The sequence below is a fragment of the Callorhinchus milii genome, unplaced genomic scaffold (genome assembly GCF_018977255.1).
Source record: "Callorhinchus milii isolate IMCB2004 unplaced genomic scaffold, IMCB_Cmil_1.0 Scaffold22, whole genome shotgun sequence".
Lineage (NCBI taxonomy): Eukaryota > Metazoa > Chordata > Chondrichthyes > Chimaeriformes > Callorhinchidae > Callorhinchus > Callorhinchus milii.
This window is the reverse complement of record NW_024704763.1, coordinates 7561229-7579422: the sequence shown is the minus strand read 5'-3', so window position 1 is coordinate 7579422 and position 18194 is coordinate 7561229. Positions and strand designations below refer to the sequence as shown.

Below are 18194 nucleotides of genomic sequence, written 5' to 3'. Positions count from 1 at the left end.
ACAACAGATAAGAGAATCAAAGCTGTCTTAAATGGAATTTATTTTTTGATAGTATAATAGTAAGTGGACATCTATACTCAAAGGGTTAACGACTTGTGACCAACCCAACAATAAAGTTATTATTATTGTTATTAACAATAATAGTTTGAAGGCTTTGATTTCCCACAGTTTATTAATTTGATCTTCCCCTGAAAGCTCAAATAAACCTGAAAGGTTTATTGTACTGCTTGTAACTTTGATTGTTAACGTAATGTGCAAAATAAATCATGTTTCCGTCCTGATTGATGTCTTTATGACAGTAACTGCAGTCGGTAAGTAGAGAGCCTGGGCAACAGCATTAAGCCATGTTGCAAAGAATGTTCCCGATGCTGAGAGCGTCCAGCAATGGAGTGCTTGCAAACCAGCCTTTTGTATATTATAACCTTTAAGGTTGATAAACAAGATGACATGATGCCGTTGAAACTATGTTTGGATTTAACCCTCTAAAACTAGCAGTAGAACATTCATCCCAGTCATTTGAATTCAACTACTGTTATTATTCCATGGAGCATAAACTTATAGTAATGAACTTCCATGGAGCATAATCACTTGTAATGAGTATATTAGTATTTTACAAAATAGTAAAAGTTAGTGATAGCTTTCATTGCAGCACTAATTAGCGCACATCTGTGGATAAACTGTTTTGAAACAATAGCTTTGTAAAAGACAAGTAACTGATTCATTGAAACACTTTTTGGCTGATGAGTTTTGGAGGTTGGCTATATTTGCAGCCCATTCAGCGCCAGTGTTGATTCCAGTAACTTATATTCTGCTCTGTATGTTCCAGAACCACGGATCAATCCATCTGAGGAAGTTATTTTACCAACTTCGAATCCTATCGTCGTCTTCTTGCATTGCAACCTGACATCTGCACCAAACCCCACTAGTGGCAGTTATTGGATGAAAAATGGGGAAGAGATTTCTGGAACCAGAAATGTATCAGCCTCAAACATCACCGAGTACAAGTGAGGACTGTGAAGACGTCCTTGAATTTCCTTTCTGGAATGAATGATGAAAAGGGGGTTGACTGAGAATCATATGTAAAAAGCTTTGTCTCGGTTAATCGTCATAGAAAAAAATTTGTTAGTGGCCCTGAAACATCAAGTCAATGAATCTAATTCAGGATGTTTTTGATGCTCATTTATAGTTCAAACAAACACTAGGTAGCTCATGTTATCTGGTTACGCATTTGATTGAATAAGTTAGAATAAAGTATGAGGAGGTATTGAAATGCTTAATGTACAATGCAAAATTACATTTGCATAGCCTCTTTCATGTCGGGAGGACGTTCCAAGGCACTGAATAGTCAGGGTTTGGAACGTGATGAATGGGAGGTGGGGATAAGGGAGGGTAGGAGGGTGGTCATAGACATAGTCGAAGAGGAGAGTCTTGAAACGTAGTATAAGTAATGTATAATTTCCTGAATTTTTAGGACAAGCCACGTGAACTGAACAATTACTACAAGTATAGCAATGGCTAGATATTTTATCATTTGCTTGATTATCTTTGGGGAGCTTAATCTAAGGAGAAATTGGGGAGCCTTCTTTAGGAGATTCATCAAATGGTGTTGAGCCCATGTTGAGATTATTGTAACTAGCCTTTAGAAGAAATGAATAATAATAATCCTTGCATTTGATATATTGCCTTATCACATTGTTAAGACGTCTCAAAGTGCTTCACAGAATATACTGTAAAGTGAATTGACTGTATTTTGTGGGCGAAACTATTATTGGCTAAATCACTTGTGTCTTGCCCTATTAATTCGGCTCACCTTTGCCACTCTGGTGCAGTTTTGAAAAACTGAAGGTGGGAGGTGCAAATATGATTATCTGTCTGTTCTTTCCTGCTAATTTGAATAATGTTCATATTGAACAAAGGGGAAGCATCCTCGGGAAATGGTCGCTACTGCCAAACTGGCTAAATCCCAAACTGAAGCTAGCCTGCCCAGTATTTGTGTAACTTTCTCCAATGTTGAGTATTTCAAGATTCAAACATTTGAATGAATGACCCTGATGAATGTTATGATGAACCTTTATAAAACACTGGATAGACCTCAGCCAGAGTACTGTGTTCAGTTCTGGGCACTACACTTTAGGAAGGATATCAAGGCATTGGAGAGAGTGCAAAGACATTTACCAGGATGGTACCAGAAATGAGTGACTTCAGTTATCGGGAGAGGCTAGAGAAGCTAGGATTATTCTCCTTGTAGCAGAGGAGGTTACAAGTAGACTTAATAAAAGTTTTCAAAATTATGAGGGGATTTGATAGGGAGAAACTATTTCCACTGGTGGGTGGGTCGGTAACCCGAGGGCACCGGTTTAAAATAGTTGTTTTTAAAAAAAAAGGAGAGGTGAGGAGAATTTTTTTTTACACAGCGAGTTGTTCGGATCTGGAATGCATTGCGTGAAAGGGTGGGGGAAGCCGATTCGATAACAGCTCTTATGAGAGAATTAGATAATTATTTGGCGAGAACAAGTTTGCAGGGTTATGGGGAGAGAGCAGGGGAATGGTATTTGGAAGCTCTTTTCAAAGAGCTGGCACAGACACGATGGGCTGAATGGCCTCCTTCTGTACTATATGATTCTATGATTTTACGTTACTGCATTTCTACTGAGTGTTCACTGTATTTTTAGCAGTATAAACTGAGAATTAGATAGCAAATGGTGTTGAAGCTTCTGGCACCGCAGAAAAAGTATTGAGATTCATGCTCCTACAATATTAATGAGTCGGGCTTGAATCACACTTGAGTCATCTTTCCATGACTGATTGAAAACTCTTGGGGTGTCTCTTGGAAATTTAAAGGTGTTTAACAATAAAGTACCCTTTTTTAATGCATTTTAGAAATCTAAAGTTATATTAAGCTGTCCAATGCCACACTAAATATTTTTACATTCTATAAATTATTACAATTTTCTTCCTCAGCATCTCCATTCTGGATTGTAAAATAAATGTGTGCAAAAATATGGAATGTGCCTTTCCCGACAAAATAGCTCTTTTAAAGAATCTGATCACTTTCCAAGATTATTTCAAGCTTTTGGGGGGATTTCTAGGGAAACCAAATGGTGAATGGGACTTAACTTTGCTTCTTTGGTCTATTTAATTTTGTCCCTCACACTTACTTTGTGGAGACATTTTTTGCAACAGAAAATTGTGCAAGCCCTTTTTCCCACTAACTGAAAGCAGCCAGGTGCTTCAGATTTTTTACAGTCATGAGTTTATCTACCATCAGGTATTTTTATGTAGTGTAAACATTGGCTTATTGATTTCAGTTATTTTTTGAACTCTATGAGGGTGGTTTTCCATTTGCAAGATAAAGGTATAGCTAGAACGGAATGTATTTTGTGTGAGCAGCGGCACAACTGGTTTGTCGGTAGCGATGATGATTGAAGGTGGGCTATGGAGTAACCTTTTTTTATATCTCCACAGAGAATGTTAACAAGAAAAAATCCAATGGCTTTTTTGCTTTATGCTACTGGATCTGAATTCCTATAGGTCCCAAATCTGAACTGAGATTAATGCTCTCTGATCCCATGCAGTTGGCAATCCAGGTTATTAGCTCTCAAAGTGAGAATTCAGTGGTAGTGGGAAGTATGACCAAGGTTGTCAGTAACCCGAATGTCAAGTAGATGCAGATTAATTCTAGTTGTATTTTTAGTTTTAACCTGAGGAGGTAAGACAATCCCAGAGGGCAAGTCAATTGGTGCCACTGTTGAACCTCTTCAAGTGAGAAGACCCTGACAATGAAGGGAGAGGTCAAAATTGCTCCTTGGTTGGCTGCTGTGTATTTGGGGGTATAGCTACCCATGCATTAACTGCCATCCTTTATCTCCCAAAGTGGTGCCTGTTCTTCTTGGTTCATCTAGCATCTCCCTTTGGCGTTGATCTCAGGACATACCTACCTCAAACTGGGATGCTGGTCCTTTTCAAATCCCCTGCCTAAGTATAGTGAGATCAATTGTAATCATTAACATTTAATAATAATAATCCTTGCATTTGATATAGCGCTTTTCACGTCGGGAGGACGTCCCAAAGCGCTTCACAGAACACACTGTAAAGTGAATTGACTGTATATTTGTGGGCGAATGCGGCAGCCAATTGCGCACAGCAATGTCCCACAAACAGTCGTGGATTGAAAATGACCAATTTATTATTGTTTTTGGTTTTGGAGGGATTATTATTAGGTGTGTGGAGTAAGGAAACTTGCCCAAGGTTTCGCCCTGACCTGCCTGGAATTGAACTCAGGTCTCTCGCTTTCAAAGCGAGTGCTCTAACCACTGAGCTACAGGACTCCATTTCCCTTTTCTTCTCTCCACGCTCCCACCCCCGCAGACTGCGGCTGGTTTGGACAAGCTAAGTCAGCAGCCCAAGGCTGAAATGGGAATCTTCATATAGTACATTTACCTACCAAGTCCTCAGTATGGTTTTAGGACTGTTTCAGTTGGAGATTTTATGGGCTTCAAGATACATTGGGATTGATATCCTAGAGGAGTATGGAAATACTGCATTGCAAGTGACAGTTGCAGAAGTCTGTTGCAAAGGCTTGTAAAATGTCACAAAATGCTTACTAATGTCTTCCCTAAATATAAATGTTGGAACATTATGTAATGTACACTATGAAGATTTTTGTCCTATGTTTAGTAGGCAGTGCACTTAATGATGCTATTTGAGAGTGGGACGTCTTCCAAAGTGGAAATGTGGCAATGCCGTTTTTTTTCCCTTTTTTTTCTTCCCCTTTTCTTGAAAGTAGTTATTCATGATTTAATGCAAGCTGGGAGGTTGGCAAAGTACCTCAGCCACGTAGTATAAACTCAGTCAGTGCTGTCATGGTGAGCTACACAGTTAAACACGATCCTGCACACAGCATCTCACCCACTTGTTCCCAGCATGTATGATCAGTGCATACCAAGGAGTCCTTTTGTTTTATTTCTGTAGGTGTGGGCTTATAGTGGTAAGGTATCCCGACTCAGATTAACTAACTCCTCGCAGACCAAGGCTAGAATCTGCAGCTTTCTTAGTCTTCAGTGCCACACGATGGATCATTGACTACGCCATATCTAAAGATTATTGGTTTCTGTGAAAAGAATAAACTGAGAAGAATAAATTGCCCACATTGTTGAGTTTTGAAAACCTGGAGGTACAATACAAAATTACATTTGTATTGTAAAGCGCTTTTCATGTCAGGAGCACGTCCCAAGGCGCTGATCAGTCAGAGATTAGGGTTATTGATTTTGGCAAGGGTTGGGATCAGGAAGGGTTGGGATCAGGGAAGGTCCAGGGTAGGGGGTTAGGAGGGTGGCCGAAGGTCGAAGCAGGGTCTTGAGGCGGGTCTTGAAGGAGGCAAGGGGGGGAGCTAGGCAAAGAAAATGTGGGATGGAGTTCTCGATGGTTGGGGCAGAGAGGCTGAAGGCCCGTCTACCAATTGTTAGGCGAGTGGGGGACATGGAGCAGGCCAGAGCCTGCTGAGCGGAGGCAGCGGACAGGTTGATAAGGGGTTAGCAGGTTGGAGAGGTAGGAGGAGACAAGGCCATGGAGAACCTTGAAGGCGAAAATGAGAATTTTGAACTTGATCCTCTGAGGGACAGGGAGCTAGTGGAGCTGGGTGAGGATGGATATGTTGGGGTTATGGAGCCTGGTGTGGGAGAGGATGCAAATTGTAGAGTTTTGGTTGATCTGCAGTTTGTGGAGGGAAGAGTTGGGAAGGCTGACAAGCAGAGTGTTGGCACAGTCGAGCCTAGTTGTAATGAAGGCCTGGTTGGGATGACCTAAAATTGAAAAATGTAAATTAACCTAAAACTGTGTTTATTTCTTTGTTGCTTGCCTGTTTGTGGGCAGTTTTTTTTAAAAAAGTTTCAAACAGACCAAGTTATGCCATAGCCTGGAAAATGTTGACAGCAAACTTAAATATAGCAACAAATGTTAATACATGGCTTGAGTTGGATTTAAACATGGCACAAATACTGATGTGGTTTCACAATCTGCAAAGCATCTTATTTGTTAAAGAATTCAGATGAGCACTGTTATTATCAAAGGCATGGTTATTGCCAAGGACTCACAGTGACGGTTGTCTGAATTATAAATAGAAAAGCTGTTTTTCACTTTCCCACTAATTTTGGTGGATATTGTAGTGTCTCTACCCAAGGACATTTATTTTTGTTTTATTGTCCAATTACAGGATTTCCAAAGCTCGAGCTGATGTTGCTGGGGAGTATCTGTGTGTGTTCACCTTTCAAACGTCCCCCTCAGCCAATGCCTCGATCGAAATCAAAGGTAAGCAGTCTTGTGTTCTTTTGAGGAGCCCAACTTTCTGAGGATTTTTCAAAATTATTGTACCAGTTTAGTGTTGGTCAATTGGTGATGATTTAGTGTTATTGGTCCCTAATCTTTGCCTACCTCATTTATGAAATGAAAGGTTTTCTACTGTATTTACAAACTTACTTTGCAAAATGATTTGCTTTGCCTTGGTTAGGATGAAGAGGAACCTTTTATATAAAAAAATGCTGGCCATTATTTTGCATTATTGCTCGTTTGTATTTCCAGTTAGTTTAGCTGTGGAGATGCCTGTCCTTCATTTGCCCTTCACAGTTTTCACATTCATGCTGGTTGTAATTTGAAGCCCTGAATGACAGATGGTAGATGAATATTAAGCCGTTGAATCCGGTTTCTGCATTACTGACGAACGCCTTAATGTCCCCTGGCTTTCAAATCCATTGTTGTCACTTTTAAGTAATCCACTTCCACGTGTGCTACACTATCTATCCTGAAAACAAAAGAAAAAATGAAATGTTAGGGATGCACAAGATCTTTTCCACTGGTTTCTCTTATTCTCTTACAATACCAGTGATGTATGAATCTTTTTAATGGCATTAATACCCACATGTCCTGCAATTCAATATGGCTTTATTGATACTCTATGACCTAGAACTGTTTTTATCCTTTGTAATCTGAGAATAGAATCAAATGCGTGGTGTCATATTGCTGCATCAAACAGAACTCAATGCTTGTGGTGCCATGAGGATATTTTCAGCATCAATGATCTGAATCACCTTAGCTGAATGTGATAAGGTGCTATAGTAAATGCAAGGATTATAATTATTTACTGACTTCATATGGGGGGATCTCGGCCCATAATTTTTTTAAAAAACAAGATAAATACAGCGAGCTGGTAGTTGTATTCGGCCCCTCACTGTTGGTATTGTGCAGCATAGGCATGACAGGCCCTTTTAAGCTTTGGATAACAAAAGTTGACTTGCCAATATTACTGAGCCAGGACAATTTGATGTATTCATTTACTAAATGATGCCAATGAGCTCGGTTTTTTAGCACTAACACATTGGTGCAAAGTGCAGAAAGCACATTTAACTCGAGAGTGGTAAAATTGTTTTAAATTTTCCCAAATATTTATTTGTTTTACTAGCCAATTAGCCAGTTTAATTTGTTAAGGAACTCAGGTGAGCAGCGTTATTATCAAAGGCATGGTTATTGCCAAGGACGGGCAGTGAATGTTGCCTGAACTATTAATAGAAAAGCTGTTTTTCACTTTCTCACTGATTCTGCCCAAGGACATTTATTTTTGTTTTACTATCCCAATTAAGGGATTTCCAAACCACAAGCTGATGATGCTGGAGCGTATCTGTGTGTGTTCACCTATCGTTGAGCAAAGAATCATTCCAACAGTCATTTTATTTTAATTATTCCAGCAATCACTTTATTTTCTTAGTTTTCTCCTATAGTCTGCAACCAATCTGGTCTAATGTCGCACACTGCACTCTCATTCTGTTCTGTTACATATAACTTGATCGTGATACCAATCAGTTGCAGGAGTCTACATAATCCCTTCTCAAGTACATATAAGGAGCAGCAAATTCTTTTCTGACGTACTGTGGTTCAACGACTCTTGATAATATGTGTACCTAAATCCCTTGATGCATTTAATTCATTTGATAGATGAAAAAAATCTTTTTTTAAATAGAAACATGCCCAAGATATGCTGGGAGCTGTAGATCATTGTGGTCTCTCTGTCGAAAGTCTGTTTAATTTCAAATGTTATGTGTTTACAGAGTGATTGAAGTTTTATTTCACAAGGGCGATCATGTTGTTAAATGTAAATGATTAGCATTCCGAAGAGTTAATTACTGGGTACTAAAGTAAATAGATTTAGAGTGGTAAAAGCACTGAGGATTTAACATAGAGTATATATACTGCTCAGCATGAGTTCATCAAAGGCTACTTCACTGATCCATTTAGCAATACTGCACCCCTTGTTTCACTGTAAACCGCTGACGATCTGGTTCAACCTTGATGCTAGCTTTATTTTCACAGATCATAGAGCTATTTTCTTTGAATTTCAAACCAATAATAATCCTTGTATTTGATGTAATGCCATTATAAAGCACTACACAGCATTTTTGCTGTAAAGGGAAGTGACTCTTTATTGTATAGCAAATATGGCAGCCAGATTTGCGCACCACAATGACCCACAAACAGACAGGAAATGAATGACCAATTTTATTTGGAGGATTATTGGCTACTAAGAAAACCTCCCTTTGTTTTAATAGTGAAGTGGGATCTTTAACATTCACTTGAACACTCAGACGGGACCTCAGTTTAACCTCGGTTTTATTAGAGTTCAGGCTCCTTCCTTGGAGGAAAAAAAAGTTGCCGTAGAAATAGCTGGAAAAGATCTTTATGGTTAGGTTTTTGTTTGGAGGTGATATTTACAGTTTTTGAAATTGCCTATTTTTAACTAATTGTTTTTGGAAAGAAAAAGTAATGAATAACAGACACATTCATAGTTAGTATATAAGTTACAAAGGTTTTTTATGCTGCTAGTGCATTTTTACCAAATTTCTCCATCATCATTATTAATTCTGAATTTCGCATAGAGCCTTTTACATCGGGAGGACATCTCGGAGCTTCCCAGGATTTACTGTATAGTGACTGTAATTTGAAGGTGAACATCTTAGTAATGAAGACCACTTTCGGTGCCCAACTGAGATACCAATAGATTAGGACTATATTCCACAGCAAGCATTTAGTAGAGGTTCCTGTTAGTTCAGAAATATGGCATCTGGTAAATTGTAGGGTTTCTGATGGGTGTTTCCATCTCTGTTTGTGAAGCTTCAGAAACTTTTAACTTCAGATGCAGCAGTTGCTGAGCACCTAATTTAGTTGTGACGTTTCCTGATTGATGCAAACCTTGGGGTCAAGGCTATTCAGTAGCAGAGTCTTTTATGGTACGTTGGTTAATGAGACTAGCTGTTCCTGGGTCGGGTATGATTAGCGCTCCACACGCTCCACAGAATGGATGGAACGATATTGCTGAGCTGGAATTTTCCTCACTCTAGTGGAAATGGAGTTCGTACAATATCGTGGAAAGCAATTCATAATAATCTGCTTCACACTCTTAGATACAAGTCTGGAGCTTTTCATTTGATAGCATTGTGGAGCTCACACCTTAGTACCAATGGTGTTGGAAGTAAATCCAATTGCTGTATGTGGTATCACTTTTGATTAAAGTGATGTAAATCTGAGGAATATTCTAGTTTTGATCCAGAGTCACATTTGCATCATGCTCACACTGGTATTGCAATTAGGGTTACAAACCTAGTGCTCTTTCTGAATCTGGGGATTTCGTGATTTTAATGACCCAATTTCCAAATCTTGCCTCAGAAAACTGAGGAGGGTGGGGGGGTGGGCAGCAGACGAGATGGAGAGAGAGGGAAAATAATGCAGCATTGGACAGAAAGTGACATTGCTGCTGATTTTTTAAAAAAAGTGGAAGTATTGCTTCTGGCTTGCAAAGGTCACTTCAAATTACGAGGGGGAAAAAGCCTTTTAGCAGTTTTGCAGAGGCTCAGTTTGAATCCAATTTCCTGAATCCAATCCCAGGATTCTCTTCTATAAATCCCAGGATTGTGGAGCACCGTTAGCGTATGGGAAACACAACCCCTGATTGATTTTAGTGGTTTGAAATCCACTTCTAGGTGTCGGCCACACATCCTCCAAACCAGCAGAGTAGCTGAGATTGAAAACTGAAAGATTCAACTGAAAAAGAATTAATAATGATTTTACCTTCTTGAAATAAATTCTGTACATATTGGCTGATGATTAGGTATTTATTTTCAGCGGCTCCTGACATAATTGGTCACAAGAGGAGCGAGAATAAGAACGAAGGCCAAATTGCTCTTCTTTACTGTAAATCGGTGGGATACCCTCACCCTGTGTGGACCTGGCGTAAGAAGGTGAAAGGAGAATTTGCGGTGAGTCCACCAAGCTGAAATAATAATTCTTATATTTGATATAGTATCTTATCCCCTCCTCTTCACCCTCTTCATGCTTCCCCCTTGGTAACATCATCCGCAGACATGGGGTAAATTTCCGCGTGCATGCAGATGACACCCAACTCTATCTCTCTGCCTCTACCCTCAACTCCAGGACTACTGGCGTCCTGACCGACTGCCTGTCCGACATCAAGTCCTGGACAAGAGACAACTTTGTCCAACTCAACGTCAGCAAGACCAAGGCCCGCCTGATTAGCTCGCGCCAGAGCCTCCGCACCTCGGACGCTGGCAGCATCAACCTCCACGGCTGCACACTCAACCTCACTTAGCCAGTCAGGAACCTTGTTGTCTTATTTGACCTTCAACTGTCCCTTCTCCCCTACATCCGCACTATGACTAGCACTGCCTACCACCACCTCCGCAACATTACTAAACTCCGCCACTGGCTCACCTCTCAGGCTGCCCAAACCCTCACCCACGCATGCGTTACATCAAGGCTCGATTACGGAAACTCTCTCCTCATCGGCCTTCCCAACTCTTCCCTTCACAAGCTGCAGATCATCCAAAACTCTGCAGCTTGTGTACTCTCGCCCTCTAGGCTCGGTGACTCCATCACTCCCACCCTCGCCTGACTCTACTGTCTCCCCATCCCCCAGAGGATTAAGTTCAAGATCCTCATCCTCACTTTCAAGGCCATCCATGGCCTTGCCCCCTAACATAACATAACATGTAGGAGCAGGAGTAGGCCATTCGGCCCTTCGAGTTTACCCCGCCATTCAATCATGGCTGATCTTCTAATCTAACTCCAGCTAATAACCTAACACTGCCTTATCCCCATATCCCTTAATCCCTTTTGCAATAAGAAATCTATCTATCTCAGTTTTGAATATGTTCAAGGACTGAGTGTCAACAGCCCTTTGGGGTAGTGAGTTCCATACATTCACCACCTTTGAGTGAAGAAGTTCTTCCTCAACTCAGTGCGAAAGGGCTGCCTCTGATTTTAAGGTTGTGACCCCTGGTTTTAGTTTCTCCAATCAGGGGAAACAATCTCCCACTATCTACTCTATCATGCCCTTTGATGATCTTATAGGTTTCTATAAGATCCCCTCTAATTCTTCTATATTCTAGAGAATATAGGCCCAAATTGGTCAGCCTATCCTCCTAACTCATCCCCTTCATCCCTGGTACTAACCTAGTAAATCTATGCTGCACCCCCTCCAAGGCAAGTACATCCTTAAATAACGATACCAAAATTGCACATAGTATTTCAGGTGTGGTCTCACCAGGGCCCTATACAGTTGCAGCAAGACTTCCCTACTCTTCTACTCTAATCCTTTCATAATGAATGCTAACATACCGTTCGCCTTCCTAATTGCTTGCTGCACCTGCAGAATAACTTTCTGTGATTGGTGTACAAGGACACCCGAGTCCCTCTGGACGCTAACACATTTCAATCTCTCCCCTTCTAAAAAATAACCCGCTCTACTGTTTTTTCTCCCTAGGTGGATGACTTCGCACTTCCCTACATTATACTTCATCTGCCACCTACCTGCCCAATCACCTAACCTATCCATGTCTCGCTGCATTTTTTTTAATGTCATCCTCTGTGTTGACACTTCCTCCTAGTTTTGTGTCATCCGCGAATTTAGATATGTTAACTTCGATGTCCTCATCTAGATCGTTGATGTAGATGGTAAATAGCTGAGGCCCAAGGACTGATCCTTGTGGTACTCCACTAGCCACATCCCGCCAAGCTGAAAAGGACTCGTTTATCCCTACTCTTTATTTCCTACCTGTTAACCATTCACCAATCCACGTTAATATGCTCCCCCCAATTCCATGGGCCCTTATCTTTTGGACTAATCTTTTATGCGGCACCTTATCAAATGCTTTCTGGAAGTCGAAATAGACCACATCCACTGATTCACCCTTAATAATAATAATAATAATCCTTGCATTTGATATACCGCTTTTCACGTCAGGAGGACATCCCAAAGCGCTTCACAGAACACACTGTAAAGTGAATTGACTGTATATTTGTGGGCGAACGCGGCAGCCAATTGCGCACAGCAATGTCCCACAAACAGTCGTAGATTGAAAATGACCAATTTATTATTGTTTTTGTTTTTTTGGAGGGATTATTATTAGGCGTGTGGAGTAAGGAAACTTGCCCAAGGTTTCGCCCTGCCGGGAATCGAACTCAGGTCTCTCACTTATCTAGTTTACTCAAAAAACTGAGATTTGTCAAACATGACTTCCCTTTTGTAAAGCCATGTTGACTTGGCTTATTATATTGTGCTCCCCTAAATACCACACTACCACATCCTTAATCAATGATTCTAAATTTCTTCCTATCACTGATGTGCGACTAACTGGCCTATAGTTACCCATATTTTCCTTTCCACCTTTTTTAAATAGTGGTGTGACATTTGCAATCTTCCAATCCATGTTCCAGAGTCCAAGGAATTTTGAAAGATCAAACACAAGGCCTCCACTATCTCATAAGCTCCCTCTTTTAAAACCCTGGGATGCAAAAAGCCATCCGGACCAGGGATTTTTAGTGCTTTTAGTACAGTTTCCCAAGCACCAATTCTCTGCTAATGAAAATTTCCCTAAGTTGCTCCCTGTCCTTATCCCTTTGGTGCATCTCTATTGTTGGCAGACTTGTGTCTTCTAGGATGAAGACAGATGCAAAGTACCCATTTAGGGACTCTGCCATCTCCTTATCCCCCATTACAACTTCTCCTGTCTCTGACTGAAGTGGACCTACATTTACCCTCACCAGCCTATTCCTCTTAATGTATTTGTAAAAACTTTTACAATCAGGCTTAAAGTTCCCAGCGAGCTTACCCTCATACTCCTTTTTCTCGCTCTTAATGAGTTTTTTAGTTTTTTTTGCTGGTTTCTAAAACTCTTCCAATCTTCAGATTTGCTGCTTTTCTTGACAGTTTTATAAGCCTTTTCTCTAGTTAGCCACGGATGAATTCCTTTCCCTGGAATTTCGCAAGGGAATATGCGACCGCTGAGAATTTTGCACTACATCCTTAAATATTTGCCCCTGTTGGTCTACATTTTTACCTCTTAATCTTATTTTCCAGTCTATTTTACCTAAATCTTTCCTCATACCTACAAAATTATTTAGCTTCAGAATACTTGCCTCGGATATAACTATATCCCTCTCTAACTTAATGCAGAATTCAATCATATTGTGATCACTCTGCCCTAGAGGAGACTTAATACCTACACTACCAACTCGCACTGTTTCATTACACAAAACAAGGTCTAGGATGGCCTGTCCCCTGGTCGGTTCCTCGGCTGCTCTAGAAAGCTATCTCTCATACACTCAATGAACTCTTCTTCTAACCTACTTTTGCCGATTTGGTTTTCCCAATCTATGTGGAGATTGAAATCACCCACTATTATCGCTTTACCTTTCCTACATGATCCACTGATTTCTTGATTAATACCTTGTGCTATATTATGATCACTGTTTGGGGGTCACTCCCATTAATATTTTCTGCCCTTTATTATTTTTTATTTCCACCCATATTGTCTCGACCTCCTGGTCATTGGATTTCAGATCCTTCCTCTCCACTGCTTTTATTTCATCCTAATTAATAGGGCTAACCCCTCACCTTGTTTCCCACAGTGCCTATCTTTCCTGTAAACTGAGAACTGAGAACCCTGGAATATTTAACTCCCACCCTAGATCTCCTTGTAACCATGTTTCAGTGATGGCTATTAGATCGTGCCCATATGTGTCTATCTGCTTTTAATTCATCAGTTTTATTCCGAATGTCACGTGCATTCAGATTTAACATTTTTAATTTACTACCATTTCCTATACTCTCTGATTCCTTATCTACTTTGCCAAGCTTCTTACCCCTCGTTAACATATTCCTATTATCTGGCATGCTATTCTGCACTGTCATCCTTACTTTTTCTAATGCTAACTTTGGTTTCTCTTACCTATATATTCCCCCCTTTACTAGTTTAAATTCCTATTTATCTCCCTGTTAATTCGTTTAGCTAGGACATTTGTCCCTGGCGCTCTATAAATGTAATTTTGTTGTTGTTATTTGTCAAATTGCAATTGATTGACAGTGGACTGCAGTCAATCACAAGTGGCTGGAGTTTAGCTGTCAATCAGTGAGGGCGGGGGCAGAGGAATGCATAAGAAACAGGGAAGGAAATTGGAGCAGTTGAATTGCGAATGATTGATAGCTGGTGCCGCTTGTGAATGCTTAAAACGCTTCACAGGATTTACTGTAAAGTGTAGTGAGCGAGTATTTTGTCGATGAACACTACAAGGTCCCATAAACAACCATTAATTGAATGACAGTCAATAAACAGCTAAAAGTGGGCTAGAAACCAGAAAACTTGACTTCTTTAGGAATCTGCAGGTTGGTGCAATGTTAATGTTCTCATTCTGCTTTTTGTCCCTCTTTACAATAAATTGTGTCGAATCTCTTTGAAACGTTTTGACAAAGTATTAAGGTGCTATATCAAACACAAGGATTATTCCAAATACCAGATATGTAAATATTTCCACATGTAATAAATGACTTTTAATAACGAATCTACTACCATCCTCACGAAAATAATGAATCGCCTAATAATTTACAAAACATGCGGCACAGCCTCATGAGAAAAGGCAACTTTGAAACTGGGGTTCCTAAAGCTTTCCACCACTAATGGCTTTTCCTCGCCTCATGCCTGAGTCTGTTGTAGATTAGTTGATAAGAGATTGATTACCTTGATTAGTCACCATCACCATTATTATTATAGCACGTAACTACCATGATGGTAGAAGGTGAACGAGGTGGACTTAAGTTTTTTTCCATCAACAGTTCCTATGAAAAGTATTCAAACAGTTAATAACTATCCTTGTATTTTATATAGCGCCTTATCACGTCTTTGAGACATTTCAAAGCGCTTCACAGAGTATACTGTAAAGCGAATTGACTATATTTTGTGGGTGGAACTCGGCATCCAATTATGCATAGCAGTGTCCCACAAACAGTCGTGAATTGAGTGTCCACATTATTACTTAAAAAAAGTTAAGGGAGAAGCTATCCACCAATTGACTGATAACTAGGTTCCTATTTACTGCTAGGTAAACAGGCATGTGGAGTATGGAAACTTGCCTTAGGTTTCACCCTGCCTGGGATTTGAACCCAGGCCCTCCAGCTTGCTAGGCGAGTGCTCTCACCCCTAAGCTACGGATCTCAGTTTATTTTGACCCATTTTCATTAATCTGGGCCATCCGTGAAAATTTGTCTGTACAAAAGGATGAAAAATCGGGCCATCTGCAAAAATATTCACACAAGTTAACTTCCTTTTTAAACTGAATTGATGCCACCTAGTGACAAAGCCAGTAAGTCTCGAGAGTGAGGGTGATTTGTTTAAAATGCATTCTTTTGTTTTGTTTTTTTGCAGTGCTAGGATATTGAAAGTGGCAGAAATTTTATTTGGTGGGGTTGCCTGACGTCTGATGTGAGGGTACTTTTGCCGTGCCTGACTCCTGTGTGTTGAGAGAGAAAGAGAGAGAAAGAGAATTCATGTTGTGGAATCTCGAGGCCAAGGAGTTTGGAGACCCCATCACAAGCAGGAAGGACCTTTTCATCAAGAATCAGGACAATTACACAGAGCTAAGCATTGAGAACCTGAGGTCCTCTACCTTCCCATAGCCAGAAACTCTAGTCATATCCGCCCCCCACAATTAGGCCAAAGCATTCCCTCTTCCCACAGTGTGTGGAAAAATTGGCTGGTCAGGGCAGAAGCTTTTTGAGAGGATAGTTAAATTCGTTTTTTAATTGCCAAACTAATTCCTGTCCTGTCACATTGATGCAGACTAACATTTGTCAAGCCATCCTCTTTTCAGTCATTAGAAATCATACCAGCATTGTAATACCAATGAGCAAATCTCCATTCGTTCTAACTATGTGTGTCGCTAGATTGCATCCTTAAATTCAATAGAAGTGTTTTGTTGTACCATTATTCTTGCCGCAATTGTCTTTGGCTTTTTTTCCCTTCACAAAGTATTAAGCTGTTTTCCATTTTTTAAAAAAAAGGCTCTTTTTTTTAATCTCGTGCTAGGAACTGAATAATTCTACTGGCCGTTTTTACATCAACAATAAAGACAACTACACAGAGCTTGTCATTGAGGACCTTCAGCTCAATGAAGATCCTGGTGAATATATGTGTAACGCCACCAACCATATTGGATCCCAGTCCTTCGTCACTATCCTACGTGTACGCAGTAATCTCGCACCCCTCTGGCCATTTCTGGGGGTTGTGGCAGAAATCATCCTGCTGACTGTCATCATTGTTGTGTATGAAAAGCGAAAGAGACCTGATGAGGTTCCCGACGGTAAGTTTTATTTGCATCAATGTTTGCTTTCTCAACTTAACCCATTTGATACTAACCTGCTAACTTGTTTTCATGCGCCTAAATACTCTTATTGCCCCTGTCTAGTATTCATTGGGTTATGGTTTATATTGTTTTATATATATATACATATTAACAACTCTTCCTTTTGTAACCTACAAAATTATTCCAGTCTTTTTTTAAAGAAAATGCTTGCACATTCTACAGGTAACCATCACAATCCATTTCATTCACGAGCTGTTTTTGCAGTTCAGCGGCACTTAACCTTGCGACTCACAACACATTTCTACAGCTATTATACGATATACTTTGGGTACGTGTATGTGGCAGGTTATCTTGTGTGACATTCCACGACTAATTCTCTACAGTGCATCCAAATGAGGTTGACACCGTAAATCATACAAGTGTGTGCAGTGCACCAAACTTGTAATACTTACCATACTTAACTTGTCATAGATCACATATTTCCTACTGCTTTTTGAGGAGACGGGGATAGTTTTGGGAACGGAATCTCTTGAAAGATTGAAAGGTTGGGTTATCAAATATTTACAGCAGAAGCCATTTGGTAAGAGAATTAGTGATCAATGTCATCTTTAAGCATCCGATCAATTTAGCAAAGTGTACATTTGACAACATCGGAAATCATTAGAAAATTGCAGATCTTGCTAAAGTAATGGTTAGATAGTTATGAAATGGAAAACGCAAAGCATTGCCAAAGCTATTCTATATCTGAGGGTTTATTTTCCTCTCCCTACTCCACCTCCAGAATAAACCCTCCCAGACTGTTGGGTGTGTGGTTGTCCAACACAAGCATTACAGCTGGAAAAATATAATGGATCAATTCAGAATATGTCCAGAAGTGAAATGCAAGAGCCAGAAATCAAATGGACAACCTGGTTTGTCTTTGAGATCTGTCAGAGAGTGAGATGCATCACAGTCCCTTTCCTAATGAGTGCATTGTGCATTTGTAACTGAACCACATGTTAGATCCCAGTATATTGGCATTCCTTCCTTGGGAAGTTGTTTGCAAAACAGTTATTCAATGCATGTGAATAATCAAGATTTCTTGTATCTCATTGGAAAATGACTGCTTAGAATCAGGACATTGAGTGACAAAGCAGATCCTGGAAGAAATATTACTGCACATAAGTGAGCCCAGGGTACTGAGGCTGGTGTTCATTGAAACTCCACAATAGTTTTCTTCTTGTTTCGATGTACAGTCATCATTATTATTGCTGTAGGGTACAATCATTATGTACAGTAGGATGTTGTTAATCCACATGCTAAATACATTTATGTGGAAGCGGTGATATCAATAATGTGTAAAGTTGCACACTTTAAGTGAAAGTGACAGAGAAGAGAAGGCTAGTACAGTGTAATACTGCAGTAGAAATCCTGATGTCGTGTTCAGTTATCTAAACTGTTTGCTTATCTGCAATGGAGCTGGCCCGTAGGAGCGTGGATGTTTGCCTCCTTTCCTTAGT

The 18194-nt window shown here is 40.1% G+C and overlaps 1 protein-coding gene across 4 annotated transcripts in view; it reads left to right on the top strand.

Annotated features, from left to right (window-relative positions):
• The window catches only part of nptnb (neuroplastin b), a 99372-nt gene that overhangs the window by 69677 nt on the left and 11501 nt on the right, over positions 1 to 18194 (top strand). For all 4 annotated transcript variants that reach the window (XM_007909378.2, XM_042342908.1, XM_042342907.1 and 1 more), the window contains 4 exons: positions 827 to 1004; positions 6212 to 6306; positions 10165 to 10298; positions 16419 to 16692. In XM_007909378.2, coding sequence (XP_007907569.1) covers positions 827 to 1004; positions 6212 to 6306; positions 10165 to 10298; positions 16419 to 16692 — 681 coding nt within the window. The remainder of the gene's footprint in view (positions 1 to 826; positions 1005 to 6211; positions 6307 to 10164; positions 10299 to 16418; positions 16693 to 18194) is intronic.